Raw genomic sequence first — 26,337 nt, forward strand, 5'->3', positions numbered from 1 at the left:
TTGTGTTACTACAACAAAGCTGAGTGGTTGTAACCACAGTAAAGACAAGAATATTTAACATTTAGCCCTGTACAATTTAGCCTTGGAATGCTGGGATTACAAGCATGAACCTCTACATTATTTTTTATTAATTTACTTTTTAAATTCCAATCCTAGTTCCATCCTTTCCTCCTGCTTCCCCCCACCCCTCTTCCCATCTGTTCTTTGGAGAGGGTGAGGCCTCCCCTGGGAAGTCTACTAAGTCTGTCCCATCCTCCTCCCCTCCCCCCAACACTCTGTGTCTAGGTGGGCAAGGCATCTCTCCATACAGAATGGGCTCCAGTAAGTCAGTTTGTACATTAGTATTAGATCTTGGACCCACCGCCACTGGCCTCATGTATTGTCCCAGTCACACCATTGTCACCTATATTAAGGGAGTTTAGTTCGGTCTTATGCAGGTTCCCCCTTTGTCAGACCTGAGTCAGTGATTTCTCACTAGCTTGGGTCAGCTGATTCTGTGCGTTTCCCCATCACTGTTTTGATTCCCTCACTTTGATTGTACTCCAGGAATGCAACCCAATGATTAGTTCTGAATTTTTCCACCTGTTTCTGGAAGAGGGTTCTAGCTTCTCTGGGATTGTGGATTGTAGGGGTTATCTTTTGCTTTATGCCTGGTATCCACTTATGAGAAGTCTCTATTTTAATACTCAAACCTTTAGCTATAATGGATATCAAAGAAAACAATTAACTTCTACTTAATTAAGATATAGCAACATGTCAGAGCTGATATTTGACATTGTGTTTCTCTAGAAAATATCTTTCAAGTCATTGGCAGTGAATATAAGAAAATTAATGCTTACATTTATCTAAGTATGAATGAGGGCAAAGATGACACTAACAGGACTGTTCACACCTTCTACACCAGAGGGTAATTCTTTGTTAAAAAAAAAAAAAAAAAAAAAAAAAAAAAAACACAAAACAAAAAACGGGTATTGAAACTTGTAACATAAAAATCACAAATAAGAGAAGAAACTTCTCATGGAGACTCCAGGGATTCAAATCTCCATTCTGAAAACACAGAGGCATCTACAACAGGTTCTTTACCCTGCGTGACAACAAAAGCCAAGCCAAGGGCCAAACAGCATCTTATTGATAAGCCCTCTAGCCCACTGCTCCACATATGTTAACATCAAAAGGAGAGAACATACGTCAGGTTGGAACAGGCACTCTCCATTTGTTACTACAACATCTGGTTAACAGGGACTATGAACAGGAGAAAGACTTTGAAAGTCTGGGCATGACAACTGAGGGATTTTTAATAAACCATTATTCAAGGACTCAGAGCTATGAAAACTGCCGATTAAGCCTCAGGAATTAACTACAGTTCTTGGGTTTGTATCCTGTTACCAGAGACAGCCATATAATGAGTTCAGATCTTGGTTTATTGAACAATTAGAACTAAGTAAGAGATTCAATGCTCTATCATGCATCTGTAAAGCAATGGAAGTCAGTACTGGGCTTGGATTCTTTTCAGTGCCTTTCCACATTCTGACCCCTACTACCTCTGTCACTGTGCCATGTTAAAGCACTGGCGTTTCCATCAGGAGCTTCTGGATACCATTTATCCAACAGTAGCACTTCTCAGATACCCATGGGCACCTGCATTGAAGACATCCCAAAACCACACCCTCAACACTGATCTGAAGCAGGAGCCTTCTCTCCTAGAGAGTGCTTTGTCAAGCAGGCTGTTCTAAAATGGCACTGGACAGCACATTTCCCTCATGCACAGAGTGTTCTAAGTGAAGAAAGAGCTGTGAGAAGGTCTATATGAGTAAATGTCATCAGAAAGCACAATGCTGTATGGTTTAGGGGTGGAGGAAGGGACAGGAAGCAAAAAGCCACACTTTTTTTATCTATCAGATTTGAGAAATTACTGAGTTCATACAGAGTTCTAAAGCAAGGAGGAAATTCACTCTGTTGCTCACCATGCATAAAGGCCATGGATACAGTGACTGTTAGAAGATAACACTGGCCTTTTTCAAGAAAAAACTCCAAACCCTTGCCCCTCTTATTCTCTGTAATTTAGAGCCAGGAAGGAGGCATGAGGGAATTTCCTGTCAAAGAGAAATATTAAGTGTTTGCATACATTGTGTTTATCATTAGTGATGTAAAAAGACACACAAAGCCTGGAGTGAAGGCTCACAGCCATAATACCAGAGTTTTTGAGGCTGGGGTATGAGGACAACCGTGAAGCCCAGTCTCCTGCCTCAGTCTCAAGTGCTGGGGTTACAGGCATTCACCATTATGCTGGGCTGAAGCACTTCATTAAGAAGTGCAGATGGAAATCTAAAAGTTTAACTGTAGTATTATTTTATGAGGTTCTACCACCCAATCTTCTCCATGTGATTCAGCATCAGTCTACCTTGCTGTTCTAGGTACTGAGCTAGGATTTACCTTTCCCTCCAGAACAAAATGACAGAGGATTAAACCAGAACAACTCTGTCTTTACCACCCTACACTCAATCAAAAAATGAAGCATCAGTAACCTGTGACTAGTAATACAAGAGTTCAAGATGCCATCTATCTTCAGAAAGTTGCATAATACCTAGGGTATTATGCAAAATGTCTTTTTTCAGAAATTAAAAAAAGGGTATTATTTTTCAAAGGAATTCTGCCTGTATACTTAAGGGCTCTTCAGGAAGCAAATAATTATATTTCACACTTCAAGTCTCACATTTAACATGGACTTTCTTTACCCCATGGTTTCATGGTCAGAAGGCATAAAGTCCAACTCCAGGGGTAACTATAAACATTTGTCCAGCCTGTGGATTTCTTCCCCACAATAAAACAATAATCAATTGAACTAAAAGTCCAAAAAGTCACCAAGCTGCAGAACCTTTCCCTTTCTATAAGATAACACAGGCTAGGCCATGTGCTATGACAATGACTTAATGGTGTTTTTCTGTATTGCTGACCCCTGACAAGAAAACAAATGCGGAGAGTCAGAGCTGAGTTTCACATTCAGACACTCCAGCCCTCTAGCCTACTTGGCCCCCTTGTGGGGAATCCAAACACAAGTCAGTGATTTACAACTTTTTAAAAAGATTTTTTTTTTTTTTTAAAAATGCAACAACTTGTTGGTCTTTCTCTGAAGTTGCAGCAGGTGTCAACTCCAAGATGAGACCCAAGTGACTCTCTTAAGGTCATGTAAGTCAGTAACAGATGAGAGCAAATAGCCCCAGGAGTACCCCACAGTCTGCACTTCTAACCGCGAGACCACAGTAGCTCACACATATGATTCATTTTAAGAACTGAGCAGGTCTCATGATTTTCAAAGGTTATTGTGTATGCTCTTCAAATGAAGCATGGGGCTGCCATTACAAAGTAAACACGCTAATGAAAGTGGGCAAGCCTGCTGCTAACCCACCCCTTCTACTATGTGCTTCTGGCCAAGCAAGCCTTTTGGACACAGTTCAGACAACTGAGGAGATACCTTTCTACTCAGCCCCCTGATAAACCCTGAGTTAAGACACTGGTTCTTGATTCTCTGTGTACTAGGAGCACTGTAGGAAATTAACAAAACCTCTGTTTAGGTTTTATAAAGAGCATTGAATCAAAACTTGTAAATCAGTCATTAGTAAATATATTTTTTAAAGTTCCTGATGTCATTCAAATTTTTTAAAACTGGGTCTTGTGGTATTGCCTGGACTGGCCCTGAACTCTCAGGCTCATGTAATTCTCTGGTCTTGGCCTGAGTAACTGGAAGTCTAGGCACATTATGTCCATAGCCTACATTTTTGAATTGGATAAACAGGTTGAATGCAATCACATCGAAACTGTAGGTTGAGTTATATTCTAGACATTTACTAGTTCTAAGAGAAACTGAAGAGCAAAGGAACTCATTTGCAGGTCTTATTCATAGGTGACGGTAGTAACAGAGAACAGAGCTTTCACTGACATGTTAGACATATACAATAAGGAAACTCATTTTGATCATAAGCCATAGTGCCACCAGATGCTTGCAAGGAGAGACAATCTGTGGACATGATGATGGCCCCAAAACAGAAATGTTATGCATGTTATGTGGGGGGAGTTGGGAATTCACTAGACACTTTAAAAAATTAATTTTTTAAAAATTTGCACTTGTATACAGTACATACTGTCCACTCTCATCACCTTCCCCTGCTCTACCCACCCCACCCCACCCTTCCCACAATCCCCTCTCATGTTCACGTCTATTCATTTTTGTGACTCACTGAGTTTCATTAGCACAGGCCATCTGTGTGACCATGGGTATGGAGTTATCTGTTGGAGTCTGGTGGGCTCACTACAAGGTTCACAACTAAGACAACGAGTCTCCGCCCCCAAGCCTATGAGTATTCAATAGTTCAGAGGTAAAGGAGTGAGCCCTGCGACTCCTTCTTTTTTACATGTCTGATTGCTGATAGCTGGCCTTTGGCCCGTGTATGGGCTCACTGCAGGTTACTACAGTTGTGTATTAAGGATTGCAAAGGCTGTTTATAGTGTTTTTCTTTCTTTCTTTTTCTTTCTTTCTTTCTTTCTTTTTTTTTTTGGTTGTTTTAATCCCTCCATCCAGGACATGTCTCAATGATTAAGAGGATGTACTGCTTGCTCTTTTAGTGGTCCTGAGTTCTGTTCCTAGCATCCACACTGGGCAGTTTATAGAAGAGGCCCCCGATGCCCTCTTCTGGCCTCTGTGGGCACTCAGACACATGTGTCCACACACAGAGACACACATAAATAAAAATAATAAGGAAGAAAGCTCCTCCATCCCAAGGTTTAAACTTTAGTGAGGATATAATAGCTGGATGAATGAGACACATGTCAAGTAACCTGTTTAGGAAAGCAGACTAGACTGATGTACTTTAGTAACAGTGGGAATGGAGAAAGCATTACATAAAACAAACTGTAGCTGGGTTTGGTACATACCTTTTAATACCAGCACTTGGGAGGCAAAGGCAAGTGGTTACCTATGAGTTTGAGGCCAGGTTGGTCTGTACAGCAAGTTCAAGTTCTGTATCAACCAGGGTTGCACAGTGATTCCCTGACTCAAAACAAAACTGAAAGGCAGAGTAATCAGATATAGGAAGTAAAGGGCAAGTATATTAGTCAAGGTATTTGGGAGGAAGAGAACTTATAGAATCAATCAAACTATCATCCATCCATCTATCCAGCCACCCACTTACCTACCACCTGTCTATCTAGGGGATTTATTGGAATGGCTTACAGGCTAGTCAGCTTGGTCCATAATAGCTGTCTACCAACAGAAGGTCCAAGAACCCAGTAATTGTTCAGTCCATGAGGCTGGATGTCTCATCTGGTCTCGAGTATACTTCAGAATCCCAAAGAGCTCCTACACTTCAATGCCAGTGAATAATGAAGTTGGTGGAGAGAGTGAGAGCAAGCAGGCAAAATATAAGAACTTCCTTCTTCCATGTCTTTATATAGGCTGCTAGCAGAAGGTGTGGCCCAGATTAACGTGGGTCTTTCCACCTCAAAAGATCCAGATTAAAAGTGGGTCTTCCCAGCTGGGAGGCAGTGGCAGGCAGATCTCTTGAGTCTAAGGCCAGCCTGGTCTACAGAGTGAGTTTCACGACAGCTAGGGCCACACAGAGAAAATCTGTCTCTAAAAACAAATAAACAAACAAACAAACAAAAAAAAAAAAAAAGAAAAAGAAAAAGGGTAGGTTTTCACACTTCAAATGATTTAATTAAGAAAAATTCTTCACAGGTGTACCTAGCCACTTGGGTTTTAGTTAATTCCAGATGTAGTCAAATTGTTGGCCAAGAATAGCCATCATAGCAAGAGAAAAGAGCACCCTCCTCCCAAAGCTTTCTAGATAAGTTCTCATTGCAGTCAGGGCTGGCTTTCAACTGGTAGCAATTCTTCTGCCTCAGCCTCTCTAGTTCTAGGGTTAAAGATTTGACCAGTATGCTGGGCTGACAATGCTGGGTAATCAGGAAGGCACAAAAAAAAAATCATTGGAAGGGAGGATATGATGGATCTCAATTTTGAGTCTGACATGGCAAAGGGATATTCAATAGAGATGATCAACAAAAGGAATCTCATCTGTACTCTGGGAGAGACATCAGTGCAGGAGACAGTGTTTCGGAATGAGAACATATAAAATACTTGACTGAAAAGACCCATTTTGTTCCTGAAGTAACTCTATCCCAAATATGTTTGCTGTAACTCCTTTGTGTATGCAGTGTTCATGTAGAGGTCTATGGATAATCCCAGTGTTAGTCCTAACATCCCATCTTGTTTTGAGACAATGTCTCTTTGTTTTCTCCCTGAGCATGCTGGCCTGCGAGCTTCCAGGAATTCTGTTCCCACCTGCCATATCCTTGTAGTAAAACTGGCATTACACACACATTTTAAATCCAGCTTTTTACATGGGTGCTAGAGATTCAAACTCAGGTTCTAATGTTTGCATAGAAATGCTTTTACCCATGGCGCCATCTCCCCAGGTCCTTGGTCTCTTTCTGGACCCAATCTCTTGACTTTTTAAGTCTCTGTCACCTTATCTTAGCTATCCTAGCCAGTAAAACTACAATCCAAGATCACTACTGTTTTTTTTCCATTCCACAGGGTAGGGTTTAGGAGTGAGGGTTGGGGAGGAAGGAACTCTGGTTGATAGCACTACAGACCCATGATCTCTGGCCTTGTCAAGAAAATATATGCTAAGCTCCTTTTCTGGATTTTGAGGATCACTGTTAAAACATTTCGTCCAGATTCCATCTCTCATCCCACCCAACTGAAAAGCAAAGGTGTCCTTTTAAAAATCTCTCTCTTTTGTTTATAAACTGTGGAACCATCACACTGTCCTTCACTACTTTCTATCTGACTAGAACAGCTGGTATTGCTCTCCCATTGAAGCTACCCTCTCTGCTTATGTCCACTATGCTCCTTTGAAACTATACTCCACCACAGTGTGCGTGTGTCTATGTGCGCGCGTGTGAGTACCCTGTTCTCAGCTTCAAATTAGTAATTTTTAATGGTTCCTTCCCATTCTCTTAAATAAGTTAACAAAACTAAGTCTCTCAAACTGTTACTATTAAATCTCTCCTACTCTGCCTTTTAGTATAAATGTATTTACTGTGTGTGTGTGTGTGTGTGTGCATTTCCAGTATGAAGCAATATGTATTTAATCTTTTATGGCACAGAATACATACATGAGCTACTCCAAAATGGCAGCAGCCAACTCCCAAACTTACATTTAAAACAAATGTGGGAAGATACTAACAGAAGAGAGAAAAGCAAAGAATTCTAAGCCTCGCTTCTCCCTTTGGCTCTTATATGCTCTAGAACTCTGTGAACACACATAAAGAGGCACAGAATGGGGTATTTGTATTTTAGCTCCAAGAACAGCAAGATTTTACTGTTAACTAGATTAGCTCCAAGAACAGCAAGATTTTACTGTTCACTAGATGAAGTGTTAAGTCTCCATAATACATAAAACAGATTTTAAAGTTATCGAAGGAAAAACCTGGCACACACTTTTTTTATAGTTTCATTTAAATTTGCAAGACTACTGATTAAAATGGATTTCACCAAACTAGTTAAAGGGAATTTCTGTGCTAAAGCAAACATTTCTATCAGGACCTATTAATATTGGCTAAATATCTTTGTGCTAATCAAATCCTGCCTTCTAAGGGCTGTGACTATAGGCATGTGCCACCAAAACTGGGCTGGACAATTCTTTGAATGTTTTACCTATTGGTATCTGTCACTGAATGTAAAGAATTTATTTATTAGGGCTAGGTGTGATGGGGGCACATCTACAAGCCCAACAATTGGGAGACCAAGGCAGTAAACTCTAAGATTGAGGCCAGCCTGGGCTGTATAAAAGCAAACAGTTCTCTAGAACTGTGTTCACTTATTCTGTAATAATAAGAACATAACAAACAAGCAGGGTTGATGAAATGGCTTAGTGTTATAAAGGACCTTGCTGCTAAGCCTGATGTTCAATCCCTGGAACCCACATGGTGCAAGTATAGAACTGATTCCTGCAACCTGCCTGATCCTCACAATATTTGGAACAGTTTACCCCACTGCTCAGCAATTTATGGCATAGTTAATAAAATTTAAATTAACAAAACTAGATGTATGGGATGTGTCTTTAGTTTTTTAAATTATAATTTATTGGTGCATTTAGTATTGGGGATTGGGGCACATTTTTGCCAAGCCACACTTGTGGAGGTTCTATTTATTCATTTGGTTTATTCAAGGGATATTCCCTGAGTTACAGTTGGTAGGGACACCAGGAGGTGAGAGTAGCAACCCACACAGCAACTCCACAGAGTTGGAGTTTTTCTTTTTTGTGAGAATACAGTTTCAAATTCACTGCATTGACTATGGACATTTTCCCTGATTTAGTGCTATTTACACTTTGTCCAAATGTAATATTTAAATAAGTAAAAAGTCTCTTAATTTTACAGACTTACACACACACACACACACACACACACACACACACACACACACACACCTATACATTTTTTTGGGGAGGGGAGAGGTGAACTACATGAAGATTGATTTGTAGTCCTCACACTTCCAGTGAACCAAACTCACCCAGTGAGGTGAAGTCATTTGCACAAAGCTGAGTTCATGGCTTCAAGAGACTCTTACACAAGTTCTGTCTCTAGGGCAATGGAAATACATTTAATGAGGCTTTACTTAAAGCTAATTATGTTCACTAAAATTCTGTTAATTCTATTTTAGGTAAGCTGGATGTAGGTGCACTCCTATAATCCTATACCTGGGAGACTGAGGTAGCAGGATGGCTGTCAAATTGTGGTTAGCATACAGCCTGGGCCACAAAGCCACAGAGTGAGATTATCTTTGTCATAGCCATACCACCCTGAACGCATCCAATCTCATCTGAGATTATTTTAAAAACCAAAATGTAAACTGGATGTTGGTGGTGCATGCCTTTAATCTCAGCTATCGGGAGGTAGAGCCAGGCTCCAAAGCTACAGAGAAACCCTGTCTTAAAAACCAACCAACCAACCAACCAACCAACCAACCAACCAACCAACCAAAAAACCAAAATGTACACAAAATTTTACCTTAGGTAAGAAGATAAAGTCACAGAATTAAAGAAACTAACAGGTGCATAAGGATAGTTATGTTACAGTGTTCCAAGAGATCAGAGAGGGCAGGTAAGAAAGCATACTAGAGGGGTATGCCATCATGGGCTTTCTACTTCAGAGCTATTATCTGGAAAATGGAGATAAAAACTTTGATTATAGAAGACAATGGCAGCCAAATAAAATAAAATGCTTTTCTTCTGACAGATGGTTCATGCCCTGACGATGTTTGCATTTAAGGGTTTAGGATTACCTATTAATAAGGAAGCAAGGATGCTGTCCGCTGATATTTCTAATTCAAAAGAAACAAGTCCTTTGTAAATCACTGTGAAGTGATATACTATACATATGTTTGTTTAAGAGGCTGGGGTGGAGTAACTTTAAAACTTTATATCTAAATCCTGTTTGTGGAGGTCTATAAAGCAGCTGTAGGTGAACACGAGACAGCTTTTCTCCATAATTTCAGCTCCTGGGCAATGCATCCTCCTTTCCAATGCTGGCTGTGTGTGTGACTAAGTGGAATCAAGCAGGGGTACCCACACAGTGATTACCACACCCTTCTTTCTAGTGGCAAGCCCTAAGGCAGCAAACCCAGGGAGTGTGGTCAGACATGCAGATAGCATTAGGAAACCAGGAACTGGCTGCTAAAGCTGGGGCTGCGATTGGTCAGAGCCAACAGCTACTACCACCACCCTGACACTGCTAGGGGCTGAAGGGAATCTGGTGAACCCATCTTAGTTGTTTACTGAGGAATCTTGGTTTGATTTTTTTTTTTTTTTTTTTGTGATGCCAGGGAGAACACCGGCTTCACATACTGGTAATTTTTACCACGTATTAAGGTAGCAGGTATGGGGGACTCTTGGCCAGTTGTGGCTAGTTATAAAATTGCTAGAGATATAGGAAATTCTAAGGAAGAAACTTTGTAGAGTAGGCTTTGAGTAGAAATTTTAGAAAGTGCTATCTTTTTAGAACGTGTCTGGCTTTGGGACTAAGGAAATACCTGAGCAGGCAGAAGTCCTCATGTGCAGTGCAGGCCTGGCATCCTGAGCCAGGTCCTCAGAACCCTCATTAAAATGTTGGGCGCAGCAGTGCACACCTGTGATCCCAGTATCGCTATTCAAGATGGTGGCAGAGACAGGAGAACTGCCTGCCCCAAGCCTGAGGTCAGCTAGTCAAGGCGGCACAATGGCAGAGACAAGAGAGACCCTGCCTCAAAGGAAAGTGACAAGTGACTTCCAAAAGTTGTCCTGTCATCCATGCACACCCTGTGACATGAGCATGCCCCTGTATTGATTTCTATATGTCTCCCTGCTGGCTAAGTGTAAGGTTAAAAATGTAAGTGACACAAATTGGTTCTAATGAGTTAAAAAATGTTTTAAAAAGGACACAAAGTTGGTAGGTAGGGAAGTAGGGAGGTGGCAAGAGTCGGGGGAGGGGAATGAATAAAAATGTGTGTACAAAACTCTATACACACACAGAGAGAGAGAGGGGGGGGGAAGGGAGAGAGAGAGAGAGAGAGAGAGAGAGAGGGAAAGAGAGTGGTGGCTCCAATGAGAATGTTCCCCAAAGACTTAAATGTTTGAGTAACTGGTTTCCAGTTGGTGGTATTTGCGTTTGTGTAAGAAACATGTTTAAGAAGCATGGACTTCTTGGAGGAAGTACGTCACCAGGAGCAGGCTTTGTGGTTTCAAAATCATATATCATTCCCAGTTTACTCATTGCTTCCTCATGTGTCTGCTACCTGCTGCCACGATGGACTCTAACCCTCTGGTACTGGAAGCCCAAATAAACCCTTCCTTTTATAAGTTGTCCTACTCATGGTGTTTTATCACAGCAACAGAAAAGGTAACTGACCCAACATTTTATAATGCATCAGAACCAATTTGTGGAAGTTACATTTTTAACTGAAGTACCTTCCTCTTAGCTAGCTTTAGGTATGTGTGTGTGTGTTCTGGGTCAGAACTTTGGGAGGAGTGGGAAAGAAGGCTGCTGTAAGTTTAAAGCCAGCCTGGGAGGACACAGATGGCTCATGCTAAGCCACCATCTCAGAACAAGCAAAATATCTCTCTCTGTCTCTGTTATTCATATCTATCTATCTATCTATCTATCTATCTATCTATCTATCTATCTATCTATCTATATATCTATATCTGCATACCTATCTAAAAATATGCATTTCTTGTATAAACTCTCAGCAATTAGTATGGAAGGTATAGAAAGAATCTTGCTTTTGTTCAGTGCTCAGTAAATAGAAAAATAGTTAAATTTCACAATGTTGAAAGCAATAATAAACATAGTAAGAAAAATAAACATAGGATTTGTATAGGCAAACATACAAATTAACCAAGACAAAAGGAATCTTGTGTATTCTAAGGAAACCAAAGGAAATGTAACTATTTACTATTTCTACATACTATTTACATGGCCTTGAATTGAACACTATTCCTAGACTATAAGAAATTACCATTAAAAATCCATGCAATTCTAATAATGAAAGAGAACAGAAATATTTCAGCTTTGGAGAAATTGTTATTCTGCACAAATGTCCAAAACACCTGATGGAGTACTGAACAGAGAGCTGTTTGCTGCACTCACACCTGGCAGAGAACTGAAGGGAGGGCTGTTTGCTGTGTTCACACTTGACAGAGTACAGAGGGGAGGGTTGTTTGCTGCACTCACACCTGACAGAGTACAGAGGGGAGGGTTAATTGCTGTGCTTAGTGTTCCAGTTCATTGCACAATGGTGAACACAGCATCTTTCCCGAGTGGTTATCCCAACAAAAAGAAGTACAGAAAGTCATACACATACATACCAGGGGACAAGATACTCCAAAGAATGCACTCTCATTTTCTAGTTCCTCTGGTAAGGTTCCACTTCCCAAAGTTTCCAAAATTGTAACAGCAGCTAGAGACCCAGTATACACCATGGGAGCCCATGGGATACTCAAAGTTCAAACAGTAACATTCAATTTCCCGATCCCAAAGCTCAGGGCCACTTCATAATGAAAATGCATTTGGCCTTCCTCCAAGAGTCCTCAACGTCTCAACAATTCCAATTCTGTTCAAAAGTCCAAGTTTAAAGTATCTTTTGAGACTAAAGGCAGTCTCTTAATTGTGAGTGCCCCTAGAATAAAAATTGTCACATACACTCAACATACAACAGTACAAACAGACTTCTCATTCTATTAGTGAAACTATATTCAGAAAGGAGGAATGAGGCCAAAAGAGAGACTAAAATCCAATAGGGGCAAATACGAAATCCTATAGATCTGTGTGCATCATTTGGGGCATGTGATGGTGTGCTGTGAACTACAACAGGTCTGGTTAGTCCCTTCTAATGACTTGGTGGGTGTAGCCCACAATAGCTGCCCAAAGTCTTCCTGGCCAGATGCTATATGGGAGAGCAGGGTCAAAAGTCACTGAGGATGGACCCTTTGAGGAAAATCGGTTTCAAGCCCCACCTCCTACGTCTTGGGGACATACTAACTTTGCAAGTGAAAAAACAATGATGATTACTGGGAGAGGGAAGGACTGGCCCTTCATAAAGTTTTAAACACCAAATGAAAGGGTAGCTACAGATTAGACAAAAGGCAGAATTGAGGAGAAAGGCTTTAGTGAAGCCCATTAGAAAAAAGCTGTTTTTGCCTGGTAAAATAAAGCTAGTTTTACAGATTAATTTCTTTAATTTTTAAAAATCTGTTCGATACTAGTTTTTGCTTAAAATAATGGCACCTGAGTTCTACCTCTGGCCCTAAGCAGTGACATGACATCTAAAGTACCCCCAAAAGCCTAAGAGCAAAGACATGAGTTAATCACCTTGTCAATCACCTACACAGGAAAAGGCCCCAGGAAGGCTGTCTGTTCCAGAGGTGTCCAGAAGTAGTATGAAGTTCACCCAAACAATGGGCCCTTAACTGCTCTTACCCTTGATGGTGTCTTGTACATCTAATAAATGTTGCCTATCCTTTACATTAGGGTGTGTCACCTGACGGACAGCCAAGGGGACACAGGAGCAAGACAATCCGAAACCCTCAAGCTTCACGGACTACCTCTTAGGGGTTTCATGTTAAGAATCTTGACAGGTTACACCTTGCTTGGTTTCCTATGCCTTCCTTTGAAAACTCAATGGGAATATCCAAAACCTCAAGATGCTTGCACCCTGAATACCTGTGGCACCAGTGGGAAGGCCTACCATGAGCTCAAGCAGCAGCCAGGTCTCTCTGAATGAAAGATACTGTAGCCTTAGTGGCAGCATGGGTGAACTTGAGAAATCACTTCCCTACCTAACTTTATACAATAGTGGTACCTGGTAGCTCTCTCTAAAGGAAATTTATTTCCTGGTACCTGCCAAGGAGTGAGGTTTGCTTAATTCCCAACACGCCCCAAAGGTACCCTTTCTGTCTTGACTGAGTGTCTGGGTTCTTTTTAATGGAGTTAATCTCTTTAAAACCTTCCACCCCAGTCTTCTCAGCCTAAACTGTTTTTTTTTTTTTTTTTTTTTTAAATCCTTGTTTGCAAGTTTCTTGCTCATGATTCTTATTGTTAAGCTTGGCTATAAACAGTCACCAATACCTATGTCATATCGGTCTTGCAGTCTTAAATACCCACCCCCCCACTGCATTAGTCTATTATTTTTCAGTTCAGTCCCCAGACACAGACTCAATGCAAATGCAGACAAATCCTTTTCAAAACATAATATTCATGGCCTCCAGTCCAATTATCTTCTGAAACTTTGTGAGTCTGGCCTCTATTGCCCATATTCCTGTGGTTTTTCTGGCGTTATGAATGACACCATTGTTGCTTATTTAGCTTTGCTTACATCATTCTAGCAGCTCTTTTAACCTGCTTCACAAATCTGTTTCCAAACTGTTTCTTCAAAACTGTTCAAACAGTGTAAGGACCACATCCCCAGGGTTAGGAACAGCAACAATCCCTCTTCTCAGATATGTTTATTCCTGCACAGCTATTACAAAAATACCTGACAGGACAAATAAATGGAGGAATTATTCTTTTCCCTCACATTTTTGGAGAGTTTATTTCATTATGGCTGGGAGAACATGGCAGAGCAGTAAAATTCTGGTGGCTGGGAAGCAGGAGACAAAAGGATCTAGGGACAAGACAACCCTAAGGATCTCTACATTTACTACATTACCTACTCTCAATTAGCTACTACGACAAAAGCTTCCTTAACCTCCCCAAACAGTGTTGCCAGCTGGGGACAAGCATATGATACACAAGGCTGTGGGGCACTGCCCATAGGAGCAACCACCATGCTAAGTGGCTGTGAGGATGAGAACTCTTGAAGATTCGTTTCTGGGGTGTCACACTGCCAGTGACAGTGGGACAACAGTGCAGCTGCTGCCAAAAGCAGCCTGGCAGTTTCTCCAAAGGTCAGACATAATCTAGCAGTCCAACTGCAATGTATACATGTACACAACTAACAAACGGAAAACAAGTTCACACAAGAACATGCACATGGATGTTTATGGTGCCATTGTACAAACTAGAGCAGAGCAGAAATAACTGAAATAACTATCACCCAACAACTGAGCAAGCGAGTATAGTATATAACATCACAGAATATTATTTGGTCACACGCAAAAAAAGTACTGTTATGCGCTATTATGTGGACAAAACCTTTAAAAACATGTTAAATGAAAGAAGCCAGACACAGGCGTGTCTTTTATGATTTCACTGATTTGAAATATTCAGAATAGGTAAATAGATAAGTGGTTATTCCACAGGAATAGATAAGTGGCTGTCAAAAGGAGAAATCAAGGCTGAATTCACATGAGATTTCTTTTTTTTGAGGGGGGTGACAAAACTGTTCTGCTTTTAGACAGTACTGCCCATTGTATAATGTAGCAAATATACTAAAATCTAGAACTATATATACATTAAAATGGGAATTTCATGTATGAATTTTATCTGAAGAAAATTCAGTTATAAATTCCATAATTATAAAATATATAAAAATACTTCCAACAGTCTTCAAATATCTCAGATACCAAACTTAATTTGGAGTGGCGAGGGAGATTTGGGATTTGTGAACACTTCTAGGAACCAACGCATCTCTAATGAACCATCTCTTTTTTTTTTTTTTTTTCAAGGTTTGCTCACAGATTTTTATGAGGAAACTAAGTGATGGGCAAGCTTTAAAAGACAGTTGGGAAAGGTAAAAAGCTTTGGTCCCATCTTTCCATTCGTGCTCCAGGGAAGTGGCTCTCCAGAGTAACCTGTCTGTGATGACTCCTGGAAGTGACTGCCGTGTCCTGATGATGGCTTTTGTTAAGGGATCATGGTCAACTTGAGCCTATTTAAAATACCATTTCCCAGGACTTACATGCTACTTCTTGAACAATGGGAATACTCAAAGCTTTTAGAGGAAATAAACTATTGAATGGTCTCTGACTACAAACAGGCTACAGTTCACTGGAAACAGCCAGTTCAAATAAATAAAATGAAAGCAGATGCTTTTGGAGATGGCCTTGAAAGCTTTCCATTAGAGAACAGATCATGTGTACGATACATGAGCAGAGGCCACCCTCTCCTTTATCCTGAGAGACAGAGTGAGTATTCATCTCCTCCAGTGGACAGCAGAAGTTTCAAGGAACCTGGCAAACATGCTATTGAGGAAACTTGGTCCCCACTCCAGGCACAAGCTAACCTTAACTCAGCCCAGTTCATCTGCTGTGGATGCCTTTTCTTTGGCTGCCAGTTTTGGCAAGGATCTTCTAGATTTCTCACCATTGGCTCAGTCCTATTCAGTGATACAGACTAGAATTTAATGACCATAGTCCAATCCAAGCAAACCAAAGTTAAAGGGAGAGGAAAGGAGTGACAGACAGTGGAGGGAAGTGACGGTGTTGTCTTTCCAGACACTCAGTACCAGGAGCGTGCAGAAGATGACTGTCACGCCTCTGCTCTGGGTAAGATGGGAGCATGAAGAAAGGAAAAGAAGCGTAAGAAGTTGTGTGTTAGAAGATGTACTTTGATGTTAACAATGTTTCCTAATTTGGCTGATAAAGCTAATTTATATACATTTTTGTTAAAAGACATATCAAAGACTGGCATTTGGGCATATGTATTTGGGAAAATCCAATTCAAGCTGAATTACTCCAATGTACAGACCTTTCCTGGACAGAATCTAATGTGAGAATAAAGTTTGGGTTCAACTAAGGGCTCAGGGGATAAATATCAGCAGTTACTCAGTTATTTTATTTCATTTCCAATCAGTTCTTAGAAAAAATAAGGTCAATTATCACCATTTGTTTTTCTGTTTTATGAGTTCTTGAAAATCTTTAACACATATTAAGTAAAAATACAAAAAATACAGGATGGTAACTCATTCATCTGAGATGAATGCATACTGTTTAACCTGCTATAAGGGCTCTATGAGCTCTTGGCAACTAGATAGGTTCTAAATATATAACACAAAACCATTGACTGTTGCAGTCACGAAAGCTATTAACTCCCATAAAATTAGGAAGAATTCTAAGTTAAGTAAAAGCAAGCCACGATGCATTTTCAAATACACACACAGCTCAGCAACTGTGCTAATTCCACCAGAGCAAACTTCTCCGAGACCATACTGATACAAAAATCAAACACTTACATTGATATATTACATGTTAGGGCCCAAATTTTTTCTCAGTGATAGTAGGTCTGTGATGTGAAAGCACAGAGGAAATCTCCAGAGAGGATGGTTTTCTATACAAATATCTTACTTTTTTGAGCACTGGTGTGAAAATTTAAGGCCTGGGGTTTTCTGTTGCTCTGGACTAGTGTATGTGTCAAAAATGGGCATTCCTTGCCCCATAAAAGTGCCACAGGAGCATAGAATTCTAGAAGCAGCTTTTATGTATTCAATGAATATTGATAATACAACTTTAATATTTAAAGATTTTAAATTATTTAAAAATATTTACATATTTATTTTGTGTGTATGAGCACAGGTGTACATATGTCACAGCATGTGTGTGGCGGTCAGAGGAGAGCCCTCAGGTATCTGTTGTCTCCTAACAAGTTGTGAGATCTGGGGACCAAAGTCAGGCGGTGCGCTGAAACCATTTGCAGTCTCACAAACGATCTTACATATACCTTCTCTTTCAGTGACTATAAACGTTTGGTTTTGAATATGTATTTCAGAAATGCCTACGAGTTCTACGTAATTTGCCTCAGAAATCGGAAAAAGGCTGTGAAGTTTTCTGAAGTGAGTGGGACTTTAGTGGCAATAAACTAAAAAGTTGAAAGGAAAGGTCACTGTCCCCAGGTATGTGTGCAATTCTCTGGTGGGGATATGGTTGAATGTCTGAGTTCTCTGCACTTTCCATGGCAGGGCTTTGTTCAACACTGACCCTCATGTCTGTTCTTTCCTCAAGGGCAATGCTATCTTCATCAGAAAGTGTCTGAAGCTTTATGGGCAGAAGGTGGGATGGAATACCAAATATAATTACACCTTAGACAAGTGAGTGGGGTTTATTTTAGTGTGACATGTATTTAAATTGTTTTCCTAACATGCTTAGTATTATTTATTTTAGATGAGTGATAAAAAGACAGAGTTGTAAATGAAATGGGCTAACAGCTAAACAACAGGTTCCCTAGGGGTAAGTGTTAAAAGCTAAAAGGGGCTTTCTGCAAAAAGAAATAAGAAATAAAGAAACATGTACTAAGATGGACTTCTTAGGAGCTCGTGTAAAGGATGAAGAGAGGCCCCTGACACCTGAAGCTGCAGAGAGCAAGCCGACTGGTTGGGAACTGTGAAGGGCACCTGTGGCAAAAGTTAGAGTTATGATGCAAGCTTTCAAAACCAAAACACCTACAAGTCCCTGGAGACGTGTACCCATAACAACCGATGATCCCAGAAGCCAGAGGACTGGCTCTTGAAATGACTAAGCTGTCTACACATCAAAGCATCAATGGCTAGGGAGAAAGGTTAGCTCAAGCTGCAAGGATCAGGGCTTAAGAAGAGTGACAAAGGACACTTGTAAGATTATACATGGGAAAGTTAGTACACATAAAAGCGTACAACCAAAGCCAGTGATTGTTACACCTAACAAGGGTTGTGACACCCAAACCCAGAGGTTAAATGGTGCAAAAAAGAACCAGCTGTCAATATTATTTTGTCACATGGCGCCTTTATTAAAATCACACACAGGTTTCTTTAAGTGTTTAGGTTTTTAAATATTTTTGTGTATAAACTTGTTTGGATGTATGTACATGCTCATGCTGGTAAGCACGTGTATGTAGAGGTCAAAGGCTGATTTTGGTTGCCTTCCTCAATTGCTCTCCACTGTATTTTTTGAGACAGGGTCTCTCACTGAACCTGGAGCTCGTGGATTCAGGTAAGCTGGTTCCTCAGTGAGCTTTGGGGTCTACTTGTCTCACCCCCACCCCATACCCACATGCTGGGGGAACAGATATTACCACACCTGGCTCCTACATGGGTAGTGGGGTCTAAACTTATGCTTGCTCAGTGGGCATTTTGCTGACCAAAGCAGCTTTTCAGCCTAGAGCTTTGTTTATACACGGAATATATGAAGTTTAATAGTAGATTTCACTATTGTGTTTCTCATGCTTTATCTTATTCCTTGCTAAACATTTTGGAGATGTGCCAACAGTTTAATACAAAAAGTATAGGGCCTCATATGTCTTCAGTTGCAGAAGCAAAGTTCTGAGATTACTGTTCATACCTTTAACATGTCAATTCAAACACTGCTTCCCTCTTGGCATAATAAATTACAAAAGTACAGACAGTTGTCTATGGCATGATATTGTAGGTAAGCACAGTTATTGATATTTTTTGTCAGTGACCAAAATATTTACACATTTAATAAAGTAGAAAAGCCTTTTAAAAATTAATAAGGTATTTTTCATGAACTGCCAATTCAACCGGAACACTGAATAGTAGAAATAACAAAAGATTTGTTCTTAGGGTTGATTAAAAATTTATATAAGAGCATTCAAGTAAAGTTATTTTCTGTGTTCTGATTTAATGAATCATGTGAGTCTTATCTGGTTGGGTGACACAGATTCTGGCTCACTGAAGCCTACCTAATCCTTCCCACACACCTGGGGACAGGGAAAGCACATGTCAGACCAAAGCCATAGCTTTGTGTGTGTGTATAGACACTCTGAGGTGAGCATTCCTTAGTTATCAATTGTCTATGGGCTTCAACACCTACACACACCCAGCAGCAGCAGTGATTAATCATGCTGAAAAACACTATACCCAATAAATGCCTCTAACCCTTTTGTAACTAGCCTAGAAACCACCAGTGGTTTCTTAAAAGATGAGTAGGTTTTAAATGTTTTATGTATACTTGACTGGGTAGTATTTACTTTAGCTACTTTAAACCTGTTAGATTTAAAAATTTACATTTAGAAAATAAAACTTATTCACTACTATTTAAGACAAACTATGTCAAAAAATGAAATATATGCAAAAACACCCATATTAACCAATGGCACTCATTCAGTCTTAGGAAAACAGGCATTAACAATGAAATGTAAGGGACTGTTGCATAAACCTGGCATATGGGATGTTCTCTAACGAAAGATAAATAATACTTAAGAGGACTAGATTTTCTTAAGATGGAAGAGATACAAACAAACAATTACAGCCTCTCAAAATATGGAAACACTATTCTCCAAGGCAGTGTGCAAACCAGGGACTGTCCTGACCCAACTGTTCATTTAGAGATGGAATCTGAATGAGGACTTACAGTGTCAGCAATACCACAGCAATTAAAGTCCATTCCACGGGCTTGTGTATGATGTTCTGATTTGACAATCTGAAAGACATCAAGATTTATCTTGAATTTTAGTTCTTGATAAGAATTACAATTTAATGTGTCAAAGAGGTTAACTATTTATTTGCTTTTTCAAAACAGGATTTCTTTGTGTAGCTCTGGCTGTCCTTGATCTTACTCTACAGACCAGGCCGGCATTGAACTCAGAGATCCTCCTGCCTCCTGCCTCTGCCTCCTGAGTGCACCACCACTGCCCAGCTAAGAGGTAGTTCTAGATCTTAGTGTAACTAAGACTGTCTAGCACTTCTTGATCTCAGCCTGGTTGGTAGCAGGCAACTAAGAGATGCCATAATTTATAGAACGTGAGTGCTAGTTAGTGTAAGAACAGGTCTTTGCTAGAGAAAACTTAAGCTTTTGGCAATACCTAATAAATCACACACACACACATATATATATATGCATACATACATACATATGTACTTTACATCTACATAAAGACTTAAAAGTATGTTCACTTATGTGTAATGACCTACCAAAATCTTTAGCCAAATACTGCTTATAATAGAGGGAAATAAATTGTAGCATATTTAGAGTACTGAATAGCCATGATATGAATGACCTAGATTTATATATACAAGATAATGATTTTGTGAATGAAACCAAATATGGCCTGGCATCGTTTTTTTCACTAATCATGAATGACTAACACTAAATATTGTCTGAACACATACAGAAAGCACAAAAGTGACACATGCACTTCACAGTTCAGGTGCTCACACTGTCTTCCTCCAAGCACCTTTGCAGAGACAAATGGCCCAGCCCCTCTGTCCCCCGGCCACCCCTAGCCCAATATTCCCAACCTCCTTGTATCACCTGTTTATCCCAGGTGCCCAGAACAAGTAGTTTAATATCTGAGTGAAACTTTATAATTTAAAAAACCTATTAATTTGTTTTATCAATCTGGATTTTCTCTATAGTTTAAAATGTTTTTCAAAATTAATAAAAAGCCTAGCTATAAAAAGGCAGCATGGTGCCGGGAGTTGGTGGTGCATGCCTTAGTCCCAGCACTTGGGAGATGGAGGCAGGTGGATCTCTGTGATTTCGAGGCCAGCCTGGTCTACAGCGTGAGCTCCAGGACAGCCTCCAAAGCTACAGAGAAACCCTGTCTCGAAAAAAAAAAAAAAAAGCAGCACAGTATAAAGTCAGCTAACGTAGATATTAGCCCAGCCCTGTCACTGGTGCTGTAGATTCCAACACCTGCTAATAATATAAAATGTTAGGCTGGGTGTGGAGGCGCACACCTTTGATCCCAACACTGGAGAGGCAGAGGCAGGGGAATTTCTGTAAGTTTGAGGCCAGCCTGGTCTATAGAGCTATTACAAGGCCAGCCAGGGATATATAGAAAGTCCATGTCTTTAAAAAAAAAACAAAAAAACAAAAAAAACAAAACAAAAAAAAAAAAAAAAAAAACCAAAAAACTTTTGAACAACTGACACAGAAAACGCGACAGAACTGGGATTACAGACAGCTGTGAGCTACCATGTGAGTGTTAAGAACTAAAGTCAGGTCCTCTAGAAAGGCAGGCAGTGAGCCATCGCTCCAGCCCCATTTCCAGGTTTCTTTATTTTGTTAGTGTGCCTATGATGTGTGCAGAGTGTGTGTGACATGGTGAATGTATGTGCCATGTATGAAAGAGGTCTGCGTACAACTCTGTGGAGCTGCCTGGCTTCTTCCACCTCCATGTGGGTAGGGGTCAGACTCATGTCAACAGGAGATTCATGTCAACAGGCTTGCACAGCAAGTGCCCTTTACCTGCTGAGCCTCCTTGTTGGCCATTTTCAGGCTTGCTCCTAGCCCTTTATTCAAATGCAGCCCTTGCTGCTGTCTCCCCACCAGATGATCTAAAATTGAAATGTTCTCACTCTTCAGTACCACCTTTTCTCAGAAGAAATGGAGAACATACTAGAAAAGTGAAAAGAGTGTATGCCACATAGTAATAAATTACACTAAAACATGCATAAACTCTCTGGTAGGATGAAGTACCAAGAGATAAGGGCTTTTCTGTTCACGGTCATCCTGTAGCAAATAAAATGGAACTCAACACATAACCATGAAGAGCTGAAACAGCAGGATAAGCACAGACATAAAAATGACAAAAAACAGTGTAATGCAGCTGCTCTGGTCTGGGTGGGATTTTTGCTTGTTTGTTTTTAAGATGGATCTGACTATGCAGCCCTGGGCTGGCCTGGCCTGGAACTTACAGTCTGGCCTGCCTCTGAGTACTTGGATTAAAGATGTGCACCATCAGGCCTAAAATTCTGTTTTGGTTTTTGTTGTTGTTCTTAAACCTCTCAGTTAACATATACTTAAGATTTCGTGAGTTCATTCTGTCATTTAGGAAAAGAAATGTACCATGTAATTTATAACACTGTATAAACTACCACTGTATAAACTTCCACTGGGGAAATACAGTAAGAGGCTGTCCTAGTTACTGTCTACTGCCGTGACAAAGCACATGACCAAGGCCACTTACAGAGAAGTATATTGGGGCCAGGGTAAGGCCAGGACACTAAGGCAGGGAGCATAGCAACAGGCAAGCATGGTACTAGAGCAATAGCTCAGAGTTCATATCTGTTCCAAAAGCCGGGAGGGGAGGGGGCGGATGAGAGAGAGGGAGGGAGTGGGGAAGGAAAGAGAAAGGGAGAGCAGAAGGAAGGGAGGGAGGGAGGGAGAGAGACAGACAGAATGAGCACATGCACTGGGAATGGCCTAGGCTTTTGAAACCTCAAAGCCCACCACAGCAACACATTTCCTCCAACAACCTCCTAACCTTCCTAAAAAGTTCTACTAACTGGAGACCAAGTATTCAAACACATGAGCCAATGGGGGTCATTCTCATTCAAACAACCAGAGATTTTGCTTTTGTCTCACAGTATTTCTATTACATTAGCAGAATAGCAAAGGTCTACTTGTTTTTATATTGCTGATCCAAAAAGTCTCTAGCATACATGCTAAATAAATATATTTACTACTAACTAATACTTAAAGAAATCTAAAGGGGCTGGAGAGATGGCTCAGGGTTTAAAAACACTGGCTGTTCTTTCCAGAGGACTGAGTTTCAATTCCCAATACACACAATACACATATTTAAAATTTACACACATTTAGAAAAAAGTCTTGATTCATCATAGATGCAATTTCAAGAGGATTTGAGTGGCAGAAGAGAGTAGGATTTCAATTAATATCTGCTCAGACAAGCATCTTGACCAGCTGGCTGGAGTCTGTCCTGTGCTGTGACTGGTAAAACAGACACAGCCCAACTCTGGTTTGGGTTTGAGTGGGGGTCAGGGTGGTGGGCAGCTCTTTATTCAGGCACAAAAGGTTCTTTGGAGAGCCCTAAACAGGCTCTCAACTCTGCATGCTGGAATCACCTAGGGGGCTTTTAAGTTATCCTGCTGTCTGAGCACAAACATAACTAATCAAAGGAGACCTGGTCTCCAGGGGCCAAGCCACATATTCATAGCTACTAAATGGCTTAGGAATGGCTGTTCTACAGGTTCTTAGTACAGGAGATCATTTTAAAGAGAAAACCGCACTTATTTCTGTCTCCTCTCTCCCACTATCAGTACTCACTGAAAGCAGTTCTCCACACTAGTCATTGCTAGCAGAAGCCACACTTTCTCATCCTCCCTGGGAACCCTGACATATCCTTGAAGGTCATCAGGGAAACTTAAAGAGCTACAGACTCTGACTGTGGCTTTAGAGGACAGACTGCTAAAAATAACTTACTCAACACCAAGTTGTCTTGGGAGCAGAATTCTATAGTATCCTCTACCAAGATGTTAACTTTTGGGCTTGGTTTTCACAGATGTCTTTTAAGTTTCAAGCATCTGTAAAAGTATAGAAAGCAAAACTAAGCTCTTGTATACCACTACTTATTCTGACGACAACCAACTCCTACCAACCATGTTTCACGCTCATAGTCCCATATTTATTACCACCCCTACTAACATGATGAAATGATGCTACTGACTTCAAATTTATTTATGTCTTTAATGAAAAATGTAATCGAGAGGAATCTAGCTACAAAACAGGGATGACAGAAAAAGTGACAAAACAAGTTTGTACATTAAAATGGACAAATCAAAGTCTCTTCATAGCTGCAGTTTCTTGTCCTGGCTAGCTCAGGTGTCAGGAGAATGAAGCATGATGGGTAATGGGAGTTACATAGTAGATTCCTTACAAAACTCTCCTCAGTAATCCCATTAGGCTTTTCGGGTTTTTTAAGTTTTTGTGAAATTACTGGTTCTTAACCTAACACCCTTGGAAGTATTCAAGGATATCCCAGCTGTTCCTGTAATGTGTGTGTGAGGACAGCACCAGGAAAGTTGCCATTGAGGGAATGGAAGCTGTGATACAATTAAAATGACTTTGGGGGTTTCTCTGTGTTCTAAGGTCAAAACTGGGCTTCATGCATGCCAACCACATAATCCACCACTGAACAACACTCCCAGTCCACATAGCAGACTGACTACATGTCAGTTCTTCATGAGGGTTCCTGGAAGAACATCCTTCCCAGCTGCAAGGCAACTTCCTACCACAGACATGAAGAACTACTGCTGCAGCCTTTCCTAAAGTTCATCACATGTGTGATGATTTTCCAGCTTTACTGAGGCATGATGGGTAAAACTGTATGTGACTACACATATTTATGGGAAGAAATCTGGGTGACCAGCACACCCCTCACCTTATGAAGTCTCTCTCTCTCTCTGTCTCTCTCTGTCTCTCTCTCTCTCTCTGTGTGAGTGTGTGTGTGTGTGTGTAGCAATAACAAGATCCACTCTTTTAGCCAATTCTAAGCCCATGGTGGAATACATGTGACTAATAAATGTTTCCCACAGCAGCTGGTAAGGTGCTTAAGGAACAGACTGCCTCTGAATGTGTGTTCAGGGCCTAAACCTGGAAAATAGACTAATACTGCTGAGTATGTGTTTGCTGTGGAAGAGTTAAAGCTACAGGAGGAGGGGAATAAAGAAGGAAGAGAAGGCAAGTGGAGGGAAACACTGGCCTGGGAGCAGACCTGGCCTCACTCTACAGTTCTAACAGGCAGCTCACAGTCTAGCTCCATCTAGTGAGTCAAGTCAGACCAGTATTACATCCTGGATTCTTCTCTCAAGCTCAACTAAGTTAAGTTGCCTTGTTTCTCTGCTTTTGTTATGATTTGCCAAATTTGTGATTGTTGAAAATAGATGCATATGGTGGAATAGAGACAACCCTGACACAGCAGTGAGGACCCTGTGTGTGTGTGTGGGGTGGGGTTGGGGGGGATGGTCAGAGGACAATTGGGTTTGGTGCCTCAGGTGTTCTAAGTCAAGGTCTGCCTCTGGCCTGGAACTTGCCAAGTAGCCTAGGCTGGCTGGTCAGTCTCCACGTCCTCAGTGTTGAGATATTTAGCATACACAACCATGTTAGCTTTTTTCATTTTTTTTTTTTTTTAAACTGGCTTTTAAGGACTTGTGGTTTGAATAGGAATGACCCCCATAGACTCATGTGTTTCAATGCTTGCCCATGGGGAGTGGCACTGTTAAGAGGTGTGGCCTTGTTAAAGGAAGTGTGTCACTGTGGAGGACGGCTCTGAGGTCTTCTGTGCTTGTGCTAGGTCTACAGGGATTGTGTCCTTCTGCTGCCTGTGGATACAGATGTAGATATCTCAATTACGTCTCCAGCACCAAGTCTGCCTATGTGCTGCCATATTTACCACCATGAAAATATGGACTAATCCTCTGCACTGTAAGCCAGCACTTGAATTAAATGTTTTCCCTTTGTAAGAGCTGCTGTGGTGGTGACATCTTTTCACATTACAAGGTCAGCATTCTACTGACAAAGTCATCTCACCAGCCTGTAAGTTTTCCTCCCAAGTGCAGTTTACTTTATAAGCAAGTTATCTAAAGTAAACATATGTCAAAATATGAGCCAAAAGCAGTTGTATTCAATAGAAAACAAAAAGTAATTTTAGAGGAGGAGAAAACAGCACTGAGTTTACAATGTGGTTCCACAAAGACAAGCCATGTACTTCCCTGTCTTAGTCTACTTATGGACTGTGCAAGCATCAGTACGGCAAATAACAGAGAAAGAAAAAAAATTACAACATTAACACTAACCTGAAAGTCTGCACAAGGTTTTTAAGTTCAGAGTAAACATCACCTATTGTAATCTGAAGAGGACCCAAAAGTCTAGGCAATCTGAAAAGAAAAAACAAACAAAAAACACTATACATTATTTAAAGCTAGAACTTCACTGTTCTGTAGAAACACTTTGGTGGGCATGCTTGCTCTGTGTTCCCATGGTGACACTGGGGTAGAAGCTACATTATGACTCCTGAGGTGTCAAATCATTCTCCTAAATCCAGCTCTGCATCCATGCTACAGAGTGTAAAGCCCTGCAATGCAAACCACCCTGGCTGCTGCCTGTGCCTCTTTCTGTTCCTAGTTTT

General features: G+C 40.7%; 1 protein-coding gene across 1 annotated transcript in view; it reads right to left on the bottom strand.

The window, feature by feature from the left end:
* Positions 1-26,337, bottom strand: part of Rpap2 (RNA polymerase II associated protein 2) — a 71,475-nt gene that overhangs the window by 17,371 nt on the left and 27,767 nt on the right. The window contains exons 10-11 of the mRNA XM_051198387.1: positions 26,006-26,086; positions 19,818-19,886 (exon numbers count right to left, since the gene is read on the bottom strand). Of these exons, the coding sequence (XP_051054344.1) occupies positions 19,818-19,886; positions 26,006-26,086 (150 nt within the window). The remainder of the gene's footprint in view (positions 1-19,817; positions 19,887-26,005; positions 26,087-26,337) is intronic.

The sequence above is a fragment of the Phodopus roborovskii genome, unplaced genomic scaffold (genome assembly GCF_943737965.1).
Source record: "Phodopus roborovskii unplaced genomic scaffold, PHOROB, whole genome shotgun sequence".
Classification (NCBI taxonomy): Eukaryota; Metazoa; Chordata; class Mammalia; order Rodentia; family Cricetidae; genus Phodopus; species Phodopus roborovskii.